Genomic DNA, 24,674 nt, shown 5'->3' with positions numbered 1-24,674 from the left:
CACTACCACATCAAGTGATTCTTTCAAGAGGCGGGCAAATTTAGGATATTGAAGAGTGGCCCCAAGTGATTTGCCTTACAATTGCTTGGAAAAGCTAAAGAAGCATCTTCTGAATTATTGAGTCTGTCAGAGTGGGGGCTGCTCAGAGAGAAGGAATTGGTTTAAAAAGCCAAAACCAAAATGGATTTTTTTTCCCTAAGACTATGCCATTTGCTTGATGCACAAGACCGCCATTTGTATAGCTTCTAACAATGCCAACCTCAAAAACAAAAATCAATACATTTCTTCTAACAGAAGGTGGGAAGTTCAGCACAGAAGAGAAGGTAAGGCAGGCAGTAACAAAGGTCAGCTGGACAAAGTTTACTGCTCCAACTTGTTGCCTCTTGTGACTCCTCATGGGCCAGCACTATTGATCAGGTCATTGTGCCTGACAAGCTTGCTTAAACAGGCTTTATACATAATCATGGGTTCCCATGGCCAGCAGCCGTGAAGTTGAGGAAATAAAAGCAAGTGCCATACTCATCTTTGTGATATTTAGACAACTGCATTGCCGTGGTGTGAGTTGGTTTTACTACCTCAGGTAAAATGATAAAATACATCCCATTTTAATATAGGTTATCACTGATTAAATATAAAATGTGTATATAGGGACTGGCCTAAATAAAGGCTACTTTAAATGGTTGTCTTTAATTATTCCAAATATGCAAGTTACAGATATTTGTTGTAGAAATTTCATTCCAGTTCACATAACTTGGAAAGTTCTCTGGTGAATAGTATAAAAGTTCTAGGTAACAGCTATTGACATTAAACTGCCATTGTAGTGACAAAAGCATTTAGGTCAACAATTAAAGATTGTTTGACTCAGTAGTATTGAGAAGTTTTAAATTTCTTTTTTTTTTTTTTTTTTTTTTTGAGACCGAGTTTGTCACCCAGGCTGGAGTGCAGTGGCGCGATCTCTGCTCACTGCAAGCTCCGCCTCCTGGGTTCACGCCATTCTCCTGCCTCAGCCTCTGGAGTAGCTGGGACTACAGACACCTGCCACCATGCCTGGCTAATTTTTTGTATTTTTAGTAGAGACGGGGTTTCACCGTGTTAGCCAGGATCGTCTCAATCTCCTGACCTCGTGATCCGCCTGCCCTGGCCTCCCAAAGTGCTGAGATTACAAGCATGAGCCACTGTGCCCAGCTGAGAAGTTTTAAATTTCTAATCTATTCTTATTCTTTTCTTAGATTTGGTTTAGTGAATATATAAACTAACTTACAGGTGCAGAAAAGCCAGTTTTTCCCAATCTGTCAGAAGTCTTGGTATTTTATATTTTCTTGTAATTTTTTCAAAATGAGTTAGGTAAGGGAGAAAAAAAAACTTTCAGAAACACATCTTATTGCTTTCAAACTTCTAACAGAGGGCTTTTTCTACTCATAATAAAAGCTATAAAAAGCTCTCCTGATGTATTTTTCCCCATGATTTTCCTGTATAAACATGATTGCACAATGCAAAACCAACAAACACTTGTTGCGGTATATGTTGAAAATTGCTTATCTTGTATTCTTATTGCAGCTAAATGAAATGATAAGAAACCCAGGGGAAGGACATTTCTGGCAGGTGGATCACATCAAGCCAGTGTATGGGGGAGGAGGACAGTGTTGCCTGGACAACCTGCAGACTCTCTGCACAGTCTGTCACAAAGAGGTCAGTGAAGCTCTCATATAGCTTTGACTGCATCCTGAGAAGTCAGATGGAAAATTGTGCACAACAGTTGTGGAAGATTATGTGGATGAATTTATCTCTGGTCTGAGATTCGAGGTGCATTTTACTCCTTTCATCATCTAACACTTGCCTTTCCTCTCAAGGCCCATGTCACAGATGCAAGACAAGCTGCTTCCCTTTTCATTCATTCTAGGACCAAGACATTTGCACCACTACCAAGAAAGAAATGAATACAATTTACATATTGTCTTGATGAGACCCAGATCCTCAAACTGGAAGTTTGTTGAATTGGGGCAGTGATACATGTTTGCATATAACTAAGGATATCCTGAAATATCTGAAAACATTGATAAGTTATCTCTAGGACCAACTCAGTTCAACATGCAAAGGTTTAATTGCTGGCCAAAGTATGAAACCAATTAACTCTGCCCCATCTTTGGGTAGTTAGTTACCTGTTGCTTAGAATGAGAGGAAAAAACACATACTATTGTTTATCTACCAGGATGAATTTTTTACAGGCAGCCCAGTAAAAGGTAGTGGGATTTACCTGCTGAGATCATCTTAGAAATATTCAATATGCAACTTCATATTCAACTTTTTTTCACTTACAGCAAGATCTAAGCATTTCTCATGTTCTCTAACCATTCATAACTTATATCATCTAAAATGACTGCATAATACAGTATTCTATTGAGCAGATCTCTACTGTAGTTTACTTAACCATTCCCATACTGATTAATATTTATTTAAAAGTTTTTGCTTTTATATATCATGCCACCAACCACATTTTTTGTAAACAAAACTGTTTTCTACATTTTGAGGTCATTCCTTAAGGTGTAAAAATCACAAAGTCAAAAGTATTTGGATATTTTTGACAATGTAGGAATTTATCACCAAACTAACTCTTTTCCAAAGAATTTTACTCATTTATGGCCCCAGAAGCCCATTTAACTGCCACTGGGTATGGTCAGTGTGTACCAATGTGGTGCAGGGAGAATGGCCTACAATTGTTTTGTTTGCTAAAGACACTAATGTTTTTAAAAGATGCTAATCAGTTATATTTAAACTTTTGAGTACTATTTCAGATCCTTTGCCAAGGTTTATAATATATGAACTCTTTACTACTCTTTTTTTTTTTTTTTTTTTTTGAGATGGAGTCTTGCTCTGTCACCCAGGCTGGAGTGCGATGGTGTGATCTCAGCATGATCTCGGCTCACTGCAACCTCTGCCTCCCGGGTTCAAGCTGATTCTCCTACCTCAGCCTCCTGAGTAGCTAGGATTACAGGCACCCACCACCACACCTGGCTGATTTTTGTATTTTTAGTAGAGACGGGGTTTCACCATGTTGTTCAGGCTGGTCTCGAACACCTGACCTCAGGTGATCTACCTGCCTCGGCCTTTCAAAGCATTGGGATTACAAGTGTGAGCCACCACCCTCCACTGTAAGCTTCTCTTCTGTCCTTACTGTTTCTGCCTGGATCACCTCACATGGACTTCAATTGGGAAAAAAAGTCATCTGATTTCTCAGCTGTACAAGTTATTAGCAAATTCAAGACCTATAAGAGAATTAAGAAATAGCCAAAGAAAATGCAGCCCTTTCTGTAATTATTTTTTTAGATTCTCATGAAAAATGTTATTTGTGGGATTAGTGGAAGAATCCAATTCTGGTCTATGTCATTTTATTTTCTACACCAGCTCATCTGTTGAGTTGGAAATGGCCTCTGGGATCAGAGAATAGGAAGTGGGTAGATTTTCTTTGCTGGGTAATCCCAAGTTGCCTAAAGAACTCCCACTTGGGGAGGCTGAGGTGGGTGGATCACTTGAGGTCAGGAGTTCGAGACCAGCCTGGCCAACGTGGCAAAACCCCCATCTATCTCCACTAAAAATACAAAAATTAGCTGGGTGTGGTGGCAGTTGCCTATAATCCCAGCTACTCTGGAGGCTGAGGCTGGAGAATCGCTTGAACCCGGGGGCGGAGGTTGCAGTGAGCTGAGATCACACCACTTCACTTCAGCCTGGGTGAAAGAACAAAACTCCATCTCAAAAAATAAAAAAAAAAAAGACTCCCACTTGGATGGGAGAATCAGGGCCTTCCTAGTCTCCAAATGAGGAATTCATGCTGTCACTGGATAGCAAGACATCCCCCCAAGTTGTATGTTTTCTCCTGCTATGTTGGTCCTATGAACCTAGGACCTCAGGACTTACCAGAGCTGCTGAGATACTCTGCCTTGTGGTTTGGTAACTCTTTAACAGCCAACCACTGGAAAATGGGTGTAGTGACAGTGTAGATTTTCCAAACTAACAATATAAAGAGTTTTTGAGCTTCTGTAGCCAGTGCTGTTTTCCTAACATGTACACATGCATATTTTTTAACTTTTAGAGAACTGCCAGACAAGCTAAGGAAAGAAGCCAGGTGAGAAGACAATCTCTAGCATCAAAGCATGGATCAGACATCACACGATTTTTGGTAAAGAAGTAAAGTAGGAAAATATATGAATGAATGACAAATGGTTTACATGTGGAAGACTTTAATACAGAAGTTTTCCATGTTTGTTTAATATATTGAGAGTAAAAATATTCAGAACAAAAATCAAGAATTCAAATTCTCTTCTACTAATTACTTTTAGTGTTAAATACATTTTGAAAGTACTTAACAGAAACTAAGATACCATAGTAAATATTTCTGTGGCCTTTTTGATTTGATGCAGACTCGTAATTGTGTTTCAGCAATGTTTTGTTAAGCTCTTTACCCCTAATATGCCTAATCACTGTATTGTGCATAGATTGTGTTTAAAAAATGTACTCTCAATTACCTAAAAATGCTTCTGGATTAGTACTGTTCTGGACTGTCATAGGTATGAATGGAACATTGCAAAACCTTATGGGAAATTTCAGATGCAAATCATTATTTGGGAATTCTGGGCCAAGCATGACCAGCCTGCTTAGGATTCAAGAGAGATTGTCCACTAAATACCTCCAGAATGAGCTTGGGGTACACATTTTGGGTATTGCTTTTCTTGCTTTATTTCTTAGCTAGTCATCTTTATCATCAAAAATATCCTTTTCAAAATGAGGTACCTATGGTGTTTGTGGACAATTTGGGGGTTCTGTTTAATTGTCAAAACTATTAAGTAACTGAAAACATAAAATGTAAAATGCCACTTAAGCTTGACTTCTTTAGATCTTTTTTTTAAAAAATGAATAAAACTAGGCTTACTGTTGGCTGGGCACGGTGGCTCACGCGTGTAATCCCAGCACTTTCGGAAGCCAAAGCGGGCGGATCATGAGGTCAGGAGATAGATTGAGACCATCCTGGCTAATACAGTGAAACCCCGTCTCTACTAAAAATACAAAAACTTAGCCGGGTATAGTGTTGTGCGCGTGTAATCTCAGATACTCGGGAGGCTGAGGCAGGAGAATTGCTTGAACCTGGGAGGCAGAGGTTGCAGTGAGCCAAGATCACGCCATTGAACTCCAGCCTGGGCGACAGAGCGAGACTCCGTCTCAAACAAACAAACAAACAAACAAAAAAACTAAGTGTACTATCAAAATACTCTTTGTCTTCTGGTTCTCATTTTCTGTTTTTAAAACCCTGTGTTATTAAAGGTATGTTTCTGGTACTTCTTTTAAAAAGAGTGAGGATGATAAAACACTTTATAATAAGGCATAATCAGATGGTTATATGCATTTAAATATACAATAATAACATTAAAATGTAACTGACATAAAATAAGAGTGATGATGAAACAAACCCAGGGCCTAGTCCTGCAATATGTCAGAATCATGAGAGCAAAGAGTCAGAACTATACAAAATACAGGACCAAGGAAGAATTACATTCCCAAAAGGGAGCTGTTTGTAAATACTATTAGGACATATACCTCTTTAGTTTGAGCATTTTCCCACGTTAATTAATAGCTAGTGTTTTACAACATAAAGGACTTGTTTTTAGAAAGATTATACAATCAAAGATTATACAACCACAGTTGTTCCTCAGTTTCTATTTCATTGTATGAGATCAAATCATGTTGGTTATTTTATAAATGAAGTTGGCCTTTCTTTGGCCTCCTTTCTGCTTAGTTGGTCAGGTGCTCTTTGCAGTTTTCTGCCTCATTTCCAAGGTAACCTAGGATTTGTCACGGTTGAGAGCCAAGAAGCAGGCACGCTGCCTTTCTTTCTTCCAGCATGGGGTTTTGCAAGCGAGGTCTAAGTAGGTCAAATTTGAGGGGAACTTGCTCTTCAGATCACACTAAGGTGATAATTCTAAGGAGAAAGTTCTCAGATGTAAGACTGTGTGATGGTTTGAGGTGAAACAATCCATGAAGATAGATAGGCTCAAGTCTATACCAGGTTTCAGAATTCTGACTAATAAAAAATGCCGTAAGGAGCAGTGAGTATTTGCTGTACAGGACACTGACTGGCCCATCCCCATCCCTTCCTGACATGTCTCAGAGCTTTGTGTCCTGCCTTCCCCTAGTTTGGTCTGCATTACTTGTGGGGCACATTGAGATGAAGGGTTCTGAGACTGAAAATAAAGATAGAGATTGATCTAATAACCAAGACCGAAAGGGCATCTTGAGGAGACTGTTCTTTCCTCCTCACAATCTGAAACAGAAGCTCCCCACTATGTATTGCAAATGGAAGGTTATGACAGAGGGACACAGAAAGTGTCAGAGCAAGCAGCAGATCCTGAGTGCAGAAAGAAGTGCAGATGCCCCCAGGAAGAAGATAGCTGCTGCCACTCAGGAGATGGAGATGGAGTGAAAAACACAGGTGGTAGAAAGAGTGTAAAAGGATAGGCCTGGCTCTGAAAAGACTCTGAGAAGCTGCAAGATACAGTTTAGGCTAAGAAAACAACAACAAAAAAGGGTCTGGCCAGGTATGATGGCACTTGCCTGTAGTCCTAGCTACTCAGGAGGCTGAGGTAGGAGGGTAACTTAAGCCCAGGTGTTCATGACCAGCCTGGGTAACACAGCAAGGCCCCATCTCAAAAAAGAAAAAAGGCTCTGGGTCCAGGGAACAGAGCTGGGAAGTGGTAAGTGAGGAAGGAACCTGCTTACAATAGGGAACCATATGAAAATATGCCTGTGGGTAGGGGTAGGGTGGGGAGGACTTCCGGAGCATGGTGGGCTCACACACTCAAACCTTGCACAGCCAGCGTCAGGCTGGTCTGCCTTCCTGTTCTCGTCACTGGGTGACATTGATCCCAGACACATTCTGATGACTAGTAAAGTTGCTTTTAGTAGCCCCAGAGCCAGGAGGAATAATTCATATGGAATTTTTAAAGATGCCCGCTCTCGGCGTTAATTACAGCCCAACGTACATTTCTTGGGGAGACTTTCCTGTGACAAGTGAATACCCTCTACATTTTCTTAACTGGATGGGAAAAGGATTTTCTGCCCATACATCTTGCTAATAAATCAAATCTCTTCTTCAGATTCTTGAGTGAAACATTTAAAATGTAGTTTCTTTAGAAATAAAAGTATGAGGCATTTTAAATGACAAAAAAGTCAATGCTCTTGAGCTCTTTACAGTAAATAGGTTGTGTTTACTCATAGGACACAGAATCATAGATATCGAACATCAAAAATAAATTGTAAAAATAATATCTCATTTTCTGTTGCATATTATTAGCCTGTCTCTCATTACACCATTTGTTCTTTTGAACTGGAAAATTGTGGGCTCCTAGTCACTGCACTAATCTATCTGAATATCCAACTACCAGAAAAAGTTTTATCCCATCTCAAGTTTGTCAGTTGCTTTATATCGTTAAGGGTGTTTTTGCCACCCTGGTTGTGTTCATAATTACCATTAAGAAATGTCACTGTTATTAAAATACATTCTGTGTTCCAACTACCTGCCTCTCTGCCTTAGCAGTTTCTCTCCTACCTCCTTCAAATCATTGACTAGGGTGTTTCCAGCAGTAGCTTCTAGCTATTTTCTGGAAACTGGCCTCTGGTACACCTTAAAAATATTGTTAATTATTCCACATTTGCTAAAGTGTTTGTTTATATTTCATGGTCTCTCTGCTGTCACATATCTGCCTTCCCTGCAACTAGATGTCATCATTAGATTGGAGAACCGCCAAACACCTAAACTATATGAAGCTAAAGTCTGTTTAAGAAAGAGCCTATCCAGGCCGGGTGCAGTGGCTCATGCCTGTAATCCAAGAACTTTAGGGGGCCAAGGTGGGTGGATCACAAGGTCAGGATATCGAGACCATCCTGGCTAACATGGTGAAACCCCGTCTCCACTAAAAATACAAAAAAAAAAATTAGCTGGGCGTGGTGGTGGGTGCCTGTAGTCCCAGCTACTTGGGAGGCTGAGGCAGGAGAATGGCATGAACCGGGGAGGTGGAGCTTGCAGTGAGGTGCGATCACACCACTGCACTCCAGCCTGGGCGACAGAGCAAGACTCCGCCTCAAAAAAAAAAAAAAAGAAAAAGAAAAAGAAAGAAAGAACCCACTCCAGCACTTTGGGAGGCCGAGGCGGGTGGATCACCTGAGGTCAGGAGTTCAAGACCAGCCTGGCCAACCTGGTGAAACCCCGTCTCTACTAAAAATACAAAAAATTAGCCAGGCATGGTGGTGGATGCCTGTAATCCCAGCTATTCGGGAGGCTGAGCCAGGAGAATCACTTAAACCTGGGAGGCAGAGGTTGCGGTGAGCTGAGATTGCACCATTGTACTCCAGCCTGGGCAACAAGAGTGAAACTCCATCTCAAAAAAAAAAAAAAAAAGCCCAACATCATTTCAACTTAGCCTCCAAAATGAGTTAAAGAAAGCATTCTCATGCTACCTGAATCTAGCAAGTGCTTGGCATGCATCATTTACACACAGATGCCACAGACACAGCCCAATCTTCTTGGTGTAACCCAGATCGCTGTGCTTCAGCTTAGAGCCTTTGCAATCCTGCAGAAATGTTTTACCTGCCTTCTACATAATACTTTCTTACAGAACTGTGACTTAATTTATGTCTTGGCTTTCATCAAATGGATAATTTTTAAAGCCATACATGAAATACTGCTATGCTGTTTTTGTTCTTACTGTTTTGAAAACTGCTCCTAGGAGGTTTAGGAAGGATAATTTCTAATGTCTCTCTCCCCACATCAAACTGGGAACCAGTTGAGAAATGAGACGCAGAAATCAGATGGAATTGACAATGTCAGTTTTGAGGTTAATAAAAGAGAATTCGAAATCATGCATGGATCTGCAGCACCAGTCAAGCTCTCTAATACTTAAGGCCTCTGTGTTCAACTGGGGCCCTGGGGTAGCCCCCCTGCAGGAAAGTAAGAGTTAATCTATCCTGGAGGGCAAGCAAACTTACCCCAAAACCCAGGCCTGCCGTCACTTGACTTCATCTTGGGGACAATGAGAGAAGGATCCCCAGGCCAAACTTGAGTGCTTCTGTCCTCAGCACATAAAAGCAGTCTGTTCTGTAGACAGGCTGATCAGAGAGAGAGGGGGCAGGCGTTTTCATCCTCCATGACTTCTCCTAAATTTGCCAGTGAGATAAGTCACTCTGCTTCCTTTAGGGAGGAGGGAGTGAGGGTAGAGAGAGGCCAAAAATTTCTTCTTTTAGCAAAACTTGAGGTGTGAGGAAGAGGTATTTCATGTTGCATCACTGTATGCCATCTTGTGCATATAGCACGATGACAAAATCAGTCCCTATTGAAATACTATTGCTCAAATACTACCCTAACCCTGGACCCTGGACATGTGTCCACTAGTTCTTGAACTCCCCATGGGCCTTAGAAACCATCTGCCACCCTGACATCAATGCCTGCCCTTCCAGCCTAATATGCATCTCTGTGGCCCATTTGGTTCCTTGTGCCTGCTGCAGCTTGTAAGTAAAAATGACTCCCCTCCTTAGTGTGCCATATGCCAGTGTGGTTTCATATTAGTAGTTAAGTAGAAGTCAGGCACCCGATTTTTTTCAAATAAATCCTGCCAAGGGTGTTTTTGCTTTAAAAAAAAAAAAAAGGTATTTGTGAATTATGACCACTAATCACAATGAACTATAAAACATTTTGTGTTTCTAGACCAGTACAATCCAACAGAAATATAATAGAAGCCATATATGTAATTTTTGTGGTAAAATTTATCATTTTAATTGTTTTTAAATGTACTTAAATTGGTATTAAGTACATTCACATTATTGTGTAACCATCATCACCATGCATCTCCAGCACTTTTTTATCGTCCCATACTGAAACTCTGCACTCATTAAATTAACTCTTTCCCCAGTTCTTGGTAACCACCTAATATAGTTTGGCTATTTGCCCCCACCCAAATCTCATGTTGAATTGTAATCCTCAATCTGGAGGTGGGGCCTGGTGGGAGGTGTTTGGATCATGGGGGCAGATCCCTCATGGCTTGGTCTGTCTTCATGATAGTGAGTTCTTACCAGATCTGGTTGTTTGAATGTGTGTGGCACCTCCCTCGCCACTTCCTCTCTCTCTCTCACTCCTGCTTTCAGCATGTGACGTGCCCGATCCCCCATCACCTTCTGCCATGATTGTAAGCTTCCTGAGGCCTCCCTAGAAGCTGAGCAGATGCCAGCACCATGCTTCCTGTAAAGACCGCAGAACCATGAGCCAAATAAACCTCTTTTTTTTTTTTTTTTTTTTTTTTTTTTTTTTTTTGAGACGGAGTCTCGCTCTTGTCACTCAGGCTGGAGTGCAGTGGTGCAATCTCAGCTCACTGCAACCTCCGCCTCCCAGGTTCAAGTGATTCTCCTGCCTCAGCCTCCTGAGTAGCTGGGATTATAGGCACCTGCCACCATGCCTGGCTAATTTTTGTACTTTTAGTAGAGATGGGGTTTAGCTATGTTGGCCAGGCTGGTCTCGAACTTCTGACCTCAGGTGATCTGCCTGCCTCAGCCTCCCAAACTGCTGGGATTACAGGTGTGAGCCACCACACCCAGCCATAAACTTCTTTTCTGTATAAATTACCCAGTCTCAGGTATTTCTTTATATCAATGCAAGAATAGTGTAAAACACCACGATTCTACTTTCTGTCAGTATGTATTTGACTAATAATCTAGGCACTTCATATAAGTGCAATCATACAATATTTGTCCTTTTGTGTCTGGCCTATTTCACTTATCATTATGTCCTCAGGGTTTATCCATGTTGAAGCATGTGTCAGAATCTCCTTCCTATTTTAGGCCAAATAATATTTCATTGTTATCTACTGTTTTTTTAATTCATTCATCCATCCATGGACATTGGGGTTGTGTCCACCTTTCAGTTGTTGTGAATAATGCTGCTATGAATATGAGTACGCACATGTCTGTTTGAAACTCCGTTTTCAATTCTTTGGGGTATGTACTCAAAAGTGGAATTTCTGGAACACATAATTCTATTTTAATATTTTGAGGAAATGCTACATTGTTTTCTACAGCTGCAACATTTTACATTCCCACCAGCAATGCACAAGGGTTCCAATTTCTCTACATCCTCACCATCACTTTTTGTTTTGTTTCGTTTTATAGTAGCCATCCTAATGGGTTTGAAATAGTATCTCATTGTGGTCTTGATTTGCTTTTCCCTAATGACTAGTGACGTTGAGCATCTTTTCATATGCTTATTGGCCATTTGTATATTACTGTTGGAGAAATATCTATTCAAGTCCTGTGCCCATTTTTGAATTGAATTATTTGCTTTTATTGTTGAGCTTATCTTCTGGACATTAATTACTTACCAGAAATGTGATTTGCAAATCTTCTCTCTTATTCTGTGAATCGTCATTTTACTCAGTTGAATGAACTTTACACAAAAGTTTTAAATTTTTTATGAAGCCCAGTTTGTCTGTTATTTCTTTTGTTGCCTGTGCCTTTGATGTCAGATCTAGGAAGTCATTGCCAAGTCCAATGCCTTGTAGCCTTTCCCCTGTGTTTTCTTCTAAGAGTTTTATAGTTTTAGTTCCTACATTTAAGTCTTTGATCTATTTCATGTTAGTTTTTGTATTTAGTATTAGCTAAGGTCCAACTTCATTCTTTTACATGTAGATGTGCAGTTTCCCCAGCACCATTTGTTGAAAAGACTGTCCTTTCCCCATTGAATGATCTTGGCGCCCTTGTTGGAAATCATTTGACCATATAGGTATGGATCTATTTCTGGGCTCTGTACTTTATTCCATTGGTCTATATGTCTGCCTTTATGCCAGTACCACACTGTTTTGATTACTGTAACTCTGTAGTAAATTTTGAGATCAGGAAATGTGAGACCTCTGATTTCTTTACAAGATTGTTTTGGCTATTTGGGTCCCTTGAGATTCCACATAAATTTTAGGATGGACTTTTCTATTTCTACAGAAATATCAGTAAGATTTTGATAGGTGTGTTAGGCCATTCTTGTGTCACTATAAAGAAATACCCAGCCTGGGTGTGGTGACTCACGGCTGTAATCCCAGCACTTTGGGAGGCCAAGGCAGGTGGATCACCTGAGGTCAGGAGTTCAAGACCAGCCTGACCAACTTAGAGGAACCCTGTCTCTACTAAAAATACAAAATTAGCTGGGTGTGGTGGCACATGCCTGTAATCCCAGCTACTCGGGAGGCTGAGGCAGAAGAATCGCTTGAACCCAGGAGGCGGAGGTTGCAGTGAGCGAAGAACGCACCATTGCACTCCAGCCTGGGCAACAAGAGCAAAACTCCGTCTCAAAAAAAAAAAAAAAAAAAAAGAAAAGAAAGAAAAAGAAAAAGAAATACCCAAGGCTGGGTAATTTATAAAGAAAATATATTTAATTGGATCACAGTTCTGCAGACTGTACCAGCATGGCTCCAGCATCCCCTTCTGGTGAGGGCTTCAGGAACCTTACACTCACAGCAGAAGGCAAAGGAGGAGCCAGTGTTTCATATAGTGAGAGCAGGAGGAAGTACCACGTACTTTTAAACCACCAGATCTCACAAGAACTCATTATCACAAGGACAGCACAAAGCCATGCGGGATCTGCCCTCATGACCCAAATACTTCCCTCCATGCCCCACCTCCAACATTGGGATTACATGTCAACATGAGATTTGGAGGGGACAAATATCCAAACCATATCAATAAACATTGCACTGAATCTGTAGATCACTATGAGTAGTATTGAGACATTAACTATATTAACTATTCCAATCCATGAACATGGAATGTGTTTTCACTTATTTATGTCATCTATAATTTCTTTCAGCAATGTTTGTAGATTTTAGTTTATAGGTCTTTCCCTTTCATGGTTAATTCCTACATATTTTATTCTTTTTGATGCTAGTATAAATAGAATTGTTTTTTAAATTTCCTTTTCAATTGGTTCATTTTTAGTGTACAGAAATGAAACTTATTTTTGAATGTTTTATATCCTGCATCTTTGCTAAATTCATTTATTAGTTTTTACAGAGTTTTTAAAATGTGGAATCTCTAGGAGTTTCTATATTTAAAGATCATGTTGTCTGCAAACAGATAATTTTACTTCATCCTTTCCAATTTCAGTGCCTCTTCTTTTTTTCTTGCCTAATTGCTCTGGCTAGAACTTCCATTAGTGTTGAATGGAAATGGTGAAAGCAGGCATGTCTTGTTCCTGATCTTAGAAGAAAGGCTTTTAGTCTGTAATCGTTAAGTATGATGTTAACTACGTTTTTTTTAATATATTGCCTGTATTATGTTGAGGTAGTTTCCATTCCTAGTTTGTTGATTGTTCTTATTGTAAAAGAGTGTTGAATTTTTTGTCAGATTCTTTTTCTGCAGCAAATGAGATGATCATGTGGTTTCTGTCCTTTATTCTTTTAATGTGGTGTATTACAATGATCCATTTTTATACGTTGAATCATGCTTGTATTCCAGGAATAAATCCAACTTTGTCACAGTGCATAATCCTTTAATATGCTGCTGAATTCCGTGTGCTGGTATTTTGTTGAGCATTTTTGCATCCATGTTCATAAGGGATACTGGTTTGTATTTTTATTCTCTTGTGGTGTCCTTGTCTGGTTTTAGTATTAGAGCACTGCTGGCTTCATAGAATGAGTTAAAAATTGTTTCCTTGACCAGCCTGGCCAACATGGTGAAACCTTGTCTCTACTAAAAATAAAAAAATTAGCCGGATGTGGTAGTGCACACTTATAATCCCAACTCCTCAGGAGGCGAGGCAGAAGAATCGCTTGAACCTGGGAGGCAGAGATTGCAGTGAGCTGAGATTGCACCACTGCACTCCGGCCTGGGCAACAGGAGACTCTGTCTCAAAAAAATAAAAAAAAGAAAAAGAAAAAAGAAATGTTTCCTCCTCTTCAGTTTCTTAGAAGAATTTAAGGATTTATACTTAACTTCAGTAGCACACAGAAACTCTATTTGTAGGCCAGGCGCAGTGGCTCACACCTGTAATCCCAGCACTTTGGGAGGCCGAGGTAGGCGGATCACCTGAAGTCGGGAGTTCAAGACCAGCCTGGCCAACATGGTGAAACCCCATCTCTACTAAAAATACAAAAATGAGCTAGATGTCATCATGCACGCCTGTAATCCCAGCTACTCGGGAGACTGAGGCATGAGAATCGCTTGAACCTGAGAGGCAGAGGTCGCAGTGAGCCAAGATGTGCCACTACACTCCAGCCTAGGTGACAGAGTGAGACTCTGTCTCAAAAATAAATAAATAAATAGAATAAAGAAACTCTACTTCTATACAGCTTCATCTTAACCCCTTTAAGTTATTAATGCTACAAGATTCTATTTTTATGTAGTGTGTGTGCAGAAACATAGACTAATAATTGTTTTTTTAATGCATTAGTCTCTTAAGTCATGTGAAAACAAAAACTGGAGTTACAAACCAAAGTTACAATAATACTAGCTGTTATAATTTTCCAAGTATTTATCTGTGCTGGAGATATTTCTTCATATGGTTTTGATCTACTGTCTCATATCCTTTCATTTCAACCTATAGGATTCCCTTTAGCATTTCTTGCAGAGTTAGTCTAGTGGTAATAAGCTCTCTCAGCTTTTATTTATTTTAAAGTATTTTAATCGCTCCCTCATTTTTGATGGACAGTTTTGCCAGATACAGGATTCTTGGTTGGCCATTTTATTTCTTGCAGCACTTTGAATATATCAGCCCACTGCCTTCTGGCCTCCAAGACTTCTGATGAGAAATACACTGATAATTTTTTTGAGCACCCTTTGATGTGATGAATGACTTCTGTTTTGCTGATTTTAAGATTCTCTCTGTGTTTGGTGTTAGACAGTTTATTAGAATGTGTCTTAATGTGGGTTTGTGTTTATATTCATCCAAGAATATAAACACTAAATTGCAATAAATTTGGGATTTTTTTTGCCATTATTTTTTCAAATAATGTCTCTGCTACTTGTCTCTTCTCCTTCTGTAACTCCCATACTGCATATGTTTGTCTGCTTTATGGTGTCTTACAGATCCCATAGGCTTTGTTCACTTTTCTTTAATATTTTTTCTTGTTCCTCAGGTGATAATTTCAATTGTACTTTCTTCACATTCACTGATTTTCTCTTCTGCCTGCTCAAATATGCTTTTGAATCCCTCTAATGAATTTTTCATTTCAGTTATTGTACTTCTCAGCTCCAAAAAGAAATTTTTGCTTTTTTGAGAGAGTCTCACTCTATGCCCAGGCTGGAATGCAGTGGCTCAATCTCAGCTCACTGCAACCTCCACCTCCCAGGTTCAAGCGATTCTTGGGCCTCAGCCTCCCAAGTAGCTGGGACTACAGGGCTGCACCACCACACCCAGATAATTTTTATATTTTTAGTAGAGACAAGGTTTCACCATGTTGGCCAGGTTGGTCTCAAACTCCTAACCTCAGGTGATCTGCCCACCTCAGCCTCTCAAAGTGCTGGGATTACAGGCATGAGCCACCACGCCTGACTCAAAATTTCTTTTTTGTTCCTTTTTATGTTTTCTATTTCTTTATTGATAATTCCATATTGTTCATACATCATTTTCTTGATTTTGTCCACCTCTTCCTTTAGCTCTTTGAACATCTTTAAGACAGTTGTCCTAAAGTCTTTGTCTAGGAAAAAGTTTTCTACTATTTGGTCTTTCTCAGAGACTGTGTCTGGTGATTTAATTTTTTCCTTTGAATTAGCTATACTTTCCTGTTTGTATGCCTTGTAATTTTCTGTTGAAAACTGGGCATTTGAATTTTATATTTTGGTGGTTCTGGAAATCAGATTCTCCTCTTCCCCAAGGTTTGTGGTTTACTGGGTTTTTGGTTGTTATTGCTGTTGTTTTTTGATTTTTTGTTTTTTTTTATTTTTTTTTGTTTTTGAGACAGAGTCTCACTCTGTCACCCAGGCTGGAGTGCAGTGGCGTGATCTCAGCTCACTGCAACCTCCACCTCCTGGGTTCAAGCAATTCTTCTGCCTCAGCCTCTCGAGTAGCCAGGAATACAGGTGTGCACCACCATGCCTAGCTAATTTTTTTGTATTTTTAGTATAGTCAGGGTTTCACCATATTGGCCAGGCTGGTCTCTAACCCCTGACCTCATGACCTGCCCACCTTGGCCTCCCAAAGTGTTGGGATTACAGGCGTGAGCCACTGCGCCTGGCGTGTTGTTGCTGTTCTTACGGCAGTCAGGTGACTTTGTGCCAGGCATTCACCTAAGGTGTAAATTTAAGCTCCTCTTGGGTATTTTCTGAGCCTAAATCTTTCCCTGGACATATGTAGTGACTTTCTGAATTCCCTATATATGCAGCTGCTTTTTGATGTTCCATTGTTCAGATGTGGCTCCCAAAAGGGAAAAAAGGGAATAACAAAGGGGGTGGAAGGTAACAGGCTCTGGGTCTTTAAATATTCTGAAACCTACTTCAGATGGTGAGGTTGCAACAGTGGAGTCTGCCTCTGTGTCTCACCTCCATGATCAGAAGCAGCATTCAGAACATAGATCCCCGATATCTGGAAGACAAGGTCCTTATTCCCTTCTCTAACTTCCACAAGCTGTGTGCAAACTGCAGCAGGTACGCGTGCATGACTGACTGCCATGGAGCTGGGAGAAGGGGATGGTTAGCCACTACCGTGCAAAGAGCTGAAATTGACCAAAATTAATTGCAATTTACTGTCCAAGCCTTCCTTTGGCAGCTGCAAGCCTTTGAATAGACTCCAGAGTTCCAGAATAGTTACATCAAACAGATTCTGCCAGTGTAATTATCTAGAGAGGGAGACAGAGTCCTATATTTCCCACGCTACCATCTTGCCTGATGTCATCCACATATGTAGTTTTAAATTTTTTAGTAGCTGCTTTAAAAAGTGAAAAGGAACAGATAAATATTTTAACAATATATTTTACTTGAACCAGTGTATCCAAAATATGATTACTTTAATATGTAACAATATAAAAATTGGTGACTTTTATACTAAATATTTCAAAATACATATTGTATACCTAAAGAACATCTAAATCAAAGATGCTAAATTTTCAATGGCTAAAGTGAAATGTCGGACTACCAAAACAATAATGTTGTGCTTAGCAGAAAAATATTTTATTTGCTTTAGTTTCTAAATTAAAATTTAACAAAATTAAAAATTTCAGTTCCTCAGTCTCAGTAGCCACATGTGGCAGTGGCTGGTGTACTGACAGCGTGGCTGTAAACACCCACTTCCAAAACGGGATGTGTGAGGTAAGGTTTGATTTGGTTCTCTTTTTTCTTTTTTCTCTTTTTTTTTTTTTTTTTTGTTGTGTATGTGTGTGGGATGGGGGACGGAGTCTTTCTGTGTCCCGCAGGCTGGGGTGCAGTGGCGTGATCTTGGCTCACTGCAACCTCCGCCTCCTAGGTTCAAGCAATTCTCCTGCCTCAGCCTCCCTAGTAGCTGGGATTACAGGCACCAGCCACCATGCCCAGCTAATTTTTTTGTGTATTTAGTAGAGACGAGGTTTCGCCATGTTGCCCAGGCTGGTCTCGAACTCCTGACCTCAGGTGATCCGCCCGCCTCGGCCTCCCAAAGTGCTGGGATTACAGGCGTAAGCCACTGTGCCCGGCCAGGTTTACTTTAAGGGCATTCTGTTCCTTCGTTTTTCAAAATGCATACCGGATTAGGTGAGACGGTTCCCATGCAAGGCAGCCTTCAATCTGTAGAAGGCTGGGAAGTCGCTGTTAAAACAGAAGCCTCCACAGGGAATCCCTCCATCCCTCCTAAGACTAACCCTCAACATGTGGGTGAGTGGTTATATCTTCTAGGCCATAAGCTTCCAGCAGGGATGGAAGTGTGCACAGCCATTTCGTGCTCGTATTCTGTTCTGGAAGCAGCAACACTTTCATTCTCAGACCAGCATAGAGCCTGCCACTTCTGATAAGAGCAGTGCTGGCAGCAGCTTCAGCTTCATTGTACAACCCTGAGAAGTTCTGCCCTGTTTGTGGGGATTCGTGCTGTGAACATCCATGCAGTAGAATTCCTGCTGCTTGCAGAAAGTTTTTAATAGAGCTGACTGAGCAAGACAAAGAGGACTTCTGAATTTTTTAAGGTTTTTAATTTTTCAAATTTAGTACAAGATGGTAAGCCTCAGGAAATGCAGATTAAAACCATAATAAGAGGCCGGGCACAGTGGCTCATACCTGTAATCCCAGCACTTTGGGAGGCTGACGCAGGCAGATTGCCTGAGCTCAGGAGTTTGAGACCAGCCTGGCCACCATAGTGAAACCCCATCTGTACTAAAAATACAGAAAATTAGCCAGGTGTGTGGCACGCATCTGTAGTCCCAGCTACTGGGGAGGCTGAGGCAGGAGAATCGCTTGAACTTGGGAGATAGGGGTTGCAGTGAGCCGAGATCTCGCCACTGCACTCCAGGTGGGCAACAGAGTGAGGTTCCGTCTCCAAAACAAAACAAAACCATAAAATGATACTATTTTACAATCATCAAATTTTTGGTAAAAGAAAAAAAATATTGTCTTTGTCAGCAACACCCAAGAGCCTGTAAGGATATAGACTAAAACGAACCCTCATCCAGAACTAGTTGGACTGTAAATTAGTTCGGCCACTTTGGAAAACAACTGGACATTATCAAATGAAGTCAAAGGTGCAGATACTTCACTGAATGTACACACTAGAGAAACTGCATGTGATGAAGGTGTCACTCCCCGGGTTGCTCAGAGAGCACTGTTTGTAACAGCAAAAAGTCTGTTACGAACCCAAGTGTTCATAACAGACGAATGGATAAATTAGATATATTCACAGAATAAAATACTATATAGCTATGAAAATTAATGAAGTTATGTGTATCAACATGGTGATGTCACATATACAAAGTACAACACAAATCAGGATGAATACATACACTGTGATTTCACTTACAGGAAGGTCAAAAAGAAGCTAAACTGGATATCAGGTCAGGCGCAGTAGCTCACGCCTGTAATCCCAACACTTTGGGAGGCCGAGATGGGCAGACAGCCTGAGGCCAGAAGTTCGAGACCCGCCTGGCCAACAAGGCGAAATACTATCTCTACAAAAAATTTAAAAATTAGCTGGGCATGGTGGTGTGCACCTGTATTCCCAGCCGTTTGGAGGCTCAGTGAGGTAGGAGGATGACTCGAGCCTGGCAGATCAAGGCTGCAGTGAGCCGTGATTCAGCCACTGCACTCCAGCCTGGGCAACAGAGTGAAATCTCTGTCTCAAAAACAAAAACAAAAAAACCTCAACTTGATAGCGTATTGTTTGGGATTGCATTCCTATGTGGTGAAACTATAAAAAGAAGCAAGGCAGCCTGCTTGTGGTGTTTCACACCTGTAATCTCAACACTTCGGGAGGCAGAGGTGGGAGGATTGCTTGAGGCCAGGAGTTCAAGACCAACCTGGGCAACATAACAAGACTAACCTGGGCAACATAACAAGACTCCTTGTCTACAAAAAAAATTTCAAACCTTAGCTGGGTGTGGTGGTGCACACCTGTAGTCCCACCTACTCAGGAAGCTGAGGTGGGAGGACCTCTTGAGGCCAAGACTTAGAGGTTATGGTGAGCCGTGATCACTTCACTGCACTCCAGCCTGGGCAACAGGGTGAGACCCTGTCTCTAAAAAAAAAAAAAAAAAAAAAAATACGGGCTGGACGTGGTGGTTCACGCCTGTAATCCCAGCACTTTGGGAGGCCAAGGTGGGCGGATCACAAGGTCAGGATATCGAGACCATCCTGGCTAACACGGTGAAACCCCGTCTCTACTAAAAATACAAAAAAAAAAAAATTAGCCGGGTGTGGTGGCGGGCACCTGTAGTCCCAGCTACTCGGGAGGCTGAGGCAGCAGAATGGCGTGAACCCGGGAGGTGGAGTTTGCAGTGAGCCGAGATCACGCCACTGCACTCCAGCCTGGGTGACAGAGCGAGACTCCATCTCAAAGAAAAAAAAAAGAGACAGAGAGAAAGAGAGAAGTGAGGCACTGGTTAAGAGAAAACCCAGAGAGTGGTTACCTGTTTTCTTTAAGGTACAGTCATGCTCTGAAGTTTGGTTTAAGTCACAGTGATCATTGCCATTCTGTATACCTTCCAACATACACATATTTGGAAATCTGAACTATTTCCTAACAGAAATGCCACCTAGCTTAGCTAAAAGGAAATATACTTCTCTATAGACTCATGTGCATGCTCAATTAATTAGTCATATATTGTATATCATTTAGGTGGGTTAAAGAGCAGTGTAAATAAAACATGGTCCCTGCCCCTCAAGAATGTTCCATCTAGCAGATTCACAGGCTTGCCCATCTGTGGCACAATGTATCCTGATAGTCACAGCTGGCCTCCTCTGTGCAGGCATGAAGTAATTCATTAGATTAGCTAGCATGAAGGCTCTGCCGTATTAAGGAAGTGTAATGGGGGGTGGCTCATAAGTGGGGGTGTCTGAGAAGTGGGCGTCCAACTGGTAAATTGGACGATTAGTTTGAAATGGCAGGATTTCAAATACATGCTTCACCCATTGTGTAGTTTTGCTGAAAATCACTTCTGAATCTTAGGAGTTCTGTGGCAAATAAAAGGCAGATATCATCCTCATTTTGCCACTGGAAGAATTGAGACATTTTCTGGCTTACTCTGTTCAGAAATACTTGGTGCATGGAAATATCCCAAAGGAACCCTGGTGGGTTTATACTTAGTTCTGTGTGTCTTCATGTTTAACAAGCTGAGCGTGCTCAACCTCGGGAAGTGTAGGTCTCCTTGGGTGTTGCTGGCTTCCAGGACTGCTGGGGGGCATCATTTTGGAGCCCATGCCAGTATTTTATGGGTAAATTTTTCATCCAGCATCCTACTCCCACCTCTCCCAAACGCTCTTGATTCTGAGCAGCCATGGGCCAGGCCTTTGCACCTAACAGGTAACAGTTTGATAGGTGTATTGCTGGAAGGCTCAAGAGCACATGGATCTTTAAAAGGAAGCAAATCAGGATAGCTGAGGAAAAAAAAAACACCAATTCCAGTGCTCAGTGAGAATGTATACAATTCCTACTAAGGCATCTGCTCTATGGACTGTTTTATCAGTCTGATTAACGGAGGGACCAAATACATCCTCACAGTTAACTGACATGATCTCTGCCCTTACTTGTTATTATTCTATTTTTATGGTTATTTTTATTAACTAGAAAACTATTGTTTCTAGTGAACTTAAGATGGCTGAATATCAAACCTAACAATTTAGGATGTTTTCCCAGAGTCCTCCAATCATTCCTCCGAAAAATGAGGGAGCATTTGATTCCTAACTTCCTCTTCTCCCTTCCCACGACAAGCCATAGAATTATAAGCACAGGTATAAATATCTTTCAGCTGATTAAATGGTGTCCTGCCAAAAGAAGATTTGTTTTGAGTATAATTTCTTGGATGCTCTTCTAAAGGAGAATGATCTTTCTTTAGAGGCCTCCATGGAAACGCAGTATTACATTTTCCATTCTTTTTGAGAAGGGTAACAAAAGAACTATCTTCCTCCTGAAATCATGAAATCCAGGGTCGGAGGATCCTAAGCTGTCCAGAACCCTCTGACTGAGTCAGCTGGTAATTCCTGGTAAGAACTTGGTGTTTTCGAAGCCACCTGGGCCGGGTAAGTCAGGAGGTCCAAAGCAACCTTCCAGATCAAGTCCTGCAGTGGAAGCACCTCCTCCCGTCCTCCCTCCAAATCAGGAAATGTGCTCAGAGCTAGGTTTGGGGACAGTTTGAACAGACAGTCATTGTTCCCTGCCCAGCACATTCCCACCTAGTGGGAGCTAAAAGCCGCAGCAGGGAAGGGTCTATCCCTCTGAGGGTCGGGAACATAACGGGGCTGCAGCGTTCGGTCCCTTCTGTTCTTCTGGGTGCCCCGCTTCTTGTCCTGACCCTGGAACCCAACACTGTGCTCCTGGAACTTACATACCATTCTCTTCCTGTCAAACGTGAGCCTTCTGTGAAAAACAATGCCTGGATGAAGTTTCCCTGAGAAGCCTGCTTGTTTCAGACACTGAGATCTGCTAACAGCCCAGATGGCAGGATCGCTGACCAGCCTCCTGTCATTGAAAAAGGCTGCTTGGGGAAGGTCTTTTGTTGAGAGGATGCATTAAATCCTTCTTAGTGGGGTCAGCCCCAGTCCTTGCATAAATACCTGCTGTGGATTCGATCTTGAAGGATGGGTAGATCCCAAAAGCAGACTACCCTTCCTGAGCTCCAGAAGACTTGCAGCTCCTTCCCGTACTCTATGCAGCTGCGGCTGCATAGAGGAAATTTATCCTTTCCACTACTGCAGGCCAGTAGGCCCTGTGAGAAACGAGTGATGAACACGATCGTGTTTCTGCAGCACTTGCCTACCTGTGACTCCCAGAAACAGTGTACCTGGAGAGCAGCAGCCCCAGGTGGCATCTTCCCATGGCCACACCTCCAGCCTGGCCTTCCCTAAACCCCCTTACACGCAGCCGCCAGAGTGCTGGGTTTGATCACTGAGAGGCTAAATCTCTGTCATGTGACTGAGTGACTTACTGACCATCTGTCATTATTTTAGGGAAATATTTGTTAAAAGGATTTTTTATAAAGATAGATGACTTTCCTAAATGCTCATGTAAATGAAAGTTTTTAAAAATTACCACTCACAACCATAAATATCCTTTCTTTGATGTGTGTGTGTACCCACACACATAAACATATACATAAGACATACACAATAAAACTGCACTATTATAAAGGTTCTCATAAATTGGAAATTGGCTTCCATCCTCCACTCAGGCCCTGGCTAAAGCTCTTATCCTACTGGGAGAAGAGGAGACATGGAGGGGCCGGCGAGGTCAGGTGGCAAAAGAGAAGGCCCCACTGAGGCCCGGGGTGGAGGGGCAGAAGTGGGACTCTGCACTCCCTCATCCTCCCTAACTCATCCCTTCAAACCCGGCCGTAAGATCCAGAATTGTCCCCATCACTATGCAAGCTGCTGCCAGTCTGCAGAAGCCAGACCAGCTGGGGGCTCCCAGCTGGACCCTCAGACTCAGGCCTCAGGCTCGGCGGGCTGGCTGCAGCCTTTGCATCGACCATTTGGTAATGCAATCCTGCATCTTCTGTGATGGAAACTTTTAGTCCCACATTAGGATAGAAATATATACTATTTTTATTTTATTTCATTTATTTTTGAGACAGAGTCTCACTCTGTCACCCAGGCTGGAGTGCAGTGCTGCGATGTCGGCTCACTACAACCTCTGCCTCCCAGGCTCAAGTAATTCTCCTGCCTCAGCCTCCTGAGTAGCTGGGATTACAGGCGCGCACCACCATGCCTGGCTAATTTTTTTATTTTTAGTAGAGACAAGGTTTCACCATGTTGGCCAGGCTGGTCTCAAACTCATGACCTCAAATGATCCACCCACCTCAGCCTCCCAAAGTGCTAGGATTACAGGGTGAGCCACTGTGCCTGGCCTAAATATAAACTATTTTTTTTAAATAGTAAAATGAACAGCAGTGTACCTCCCACCTAGCTTAAAAATAGAGTATTCCCTATGGCCTTTAAACCTGGTCCCCTGCTGCCCAAGTACGTTCTCTTTCCTTCCCCATAAACAGACCCACTCTCCTGAATTGTGTGGAAAGCAGCCCTTTGCTTTTCTTTATGGAATACCACATATGTGCATATTCCTAAACAGGTTATTGTTACTTGTTTTTGACCTTTAGATAATGAAATTATACTGCATATATGTCCCTGTGACATGCTTCTGCCACTCAGTTTTACGTTTGTGATACTCACCGTGCCAGTGAGTGTAATAATAGTAGTTCATTTCTTTTCACTATTCTGATATAATTATCATTTCCACTGTTCAAGGACATCATAGTTTCCAGTTTGTGGTTTCTCTAAAGTGCTGCTGTGAACATTGCTGTTCATCTCTCCTGGTGCCGTGTGCAAACATTTCTCACACTTGGATGTGCATCAGAATCACCTGAAGGGCTTACTGAAACCCAGGTTGCTGGGCCCCAGCCCTAGAGTTTCTGCCTCAGTAGGTCTAGTGGCTGGAGAATTTACATTTCTAACAAGTTCCTGTGATACTGAAGCTGCTGGTCTAGGGACCACTGCCCTAAAGTACATCCCAGGAGCAGAGCTACTGCGTTGTAGGGTATGTATTTGTTCAAACCTTATTAGGTAATGCAAAATTATTTTCCAAAGTTGCACCAATTTGCAGTCTTGCCAACAATGAACACGAGTTCCTGTTGCTCAGAATCCTTGTCAACATTTGAATATTGTCTAACTTCAAAATGTGTGCCCATCTGGTATGTGTGAAATGGTGTCTCGTGATTTTGATTTGCATTTTTCAAAATACTAATGAGGTTGAACAACTTATCCTGTGTGTTTTGCTCATTCCTCTTTCCTCTTCTATCACAGACCTCTTCCTATCTTTGTGTGTGTGTGTGTGTATTTTGCTATTAAGTTTTTAGTCTTTTCTTACTGATTCAAGGGAGGGATTGTAAAGTCTGTTCTGCACAATAATCCATATTGATTTTCTAGGTACAAATTTATTTTCCTAGTCTGTAGCTTGTCATTTCTCATTCTGTATTTTCTTTTTCTTTTTTGATATGGAGTCT

At 41.5% G+C, this 24,674-nt stretch overlaps 1 protein-coding gene and 1 long non-coding RNA gene across 15 annotated transcripts in view; one reads left to right on the top strand and one right to left on the bottom strand.

Moving 5' to 3' along the window:
• Positions 1-8,103, top strand: part of ZRANB3 (zinc finger RANBP2-type containing 3) — a 307,089-nt gene extending 298,986 nt beyond the window's left edge. For all 12 annotated transcript variants that reach the window (XM_063630970.1, XM_063630972.1, XM_063630968.1 and 9 more), the window contains 2 exons: positions 1,558-1,689; positions 4,088-8,103. In XM_063630970.1, the coding sequence (XP_063487040.1) occupies positions 1,558-1,689; positions 4,088-4,186 (231 nt within the window). In that variant the 3' untranslated portion in view covers positions 4,187-8,103. The remainder of the gene's footprint in view (positions 1-1,557; positions 1,690-4,087) is intronic.
• LOC134735541 (uncharacterized) overlaps positions 1-24,674 on the bottom strand; it is a 130,114-nt gene that overhangs the window by 99,759 nt on the left and 5,681 nt on the right. The gene's annotated exons all lie outside the window — the stretch shown is intronic.

Source organism: Symphalangus syndactylus, chromosome 22 (genome assembly GCF_028878055.3).
Source record: "Symphalangus syndactylus isolate Jambi chromosome 22, NHGRI_mSymSyn1-v2.1_pri, whole genome shotgun sequence".
Classification (NCBI taxonomy): Eukaryota; Metazoa; Chordata; class Mammalia; order Primates; family Hylobatidae; genus Symphalangus; species Symphalangus syndactylus.
The sequence above is the reverse complement of the archived record's forward strand: the minus strand, read 5'-3'. Positions and strand labels throughout refer to the sequence as shown.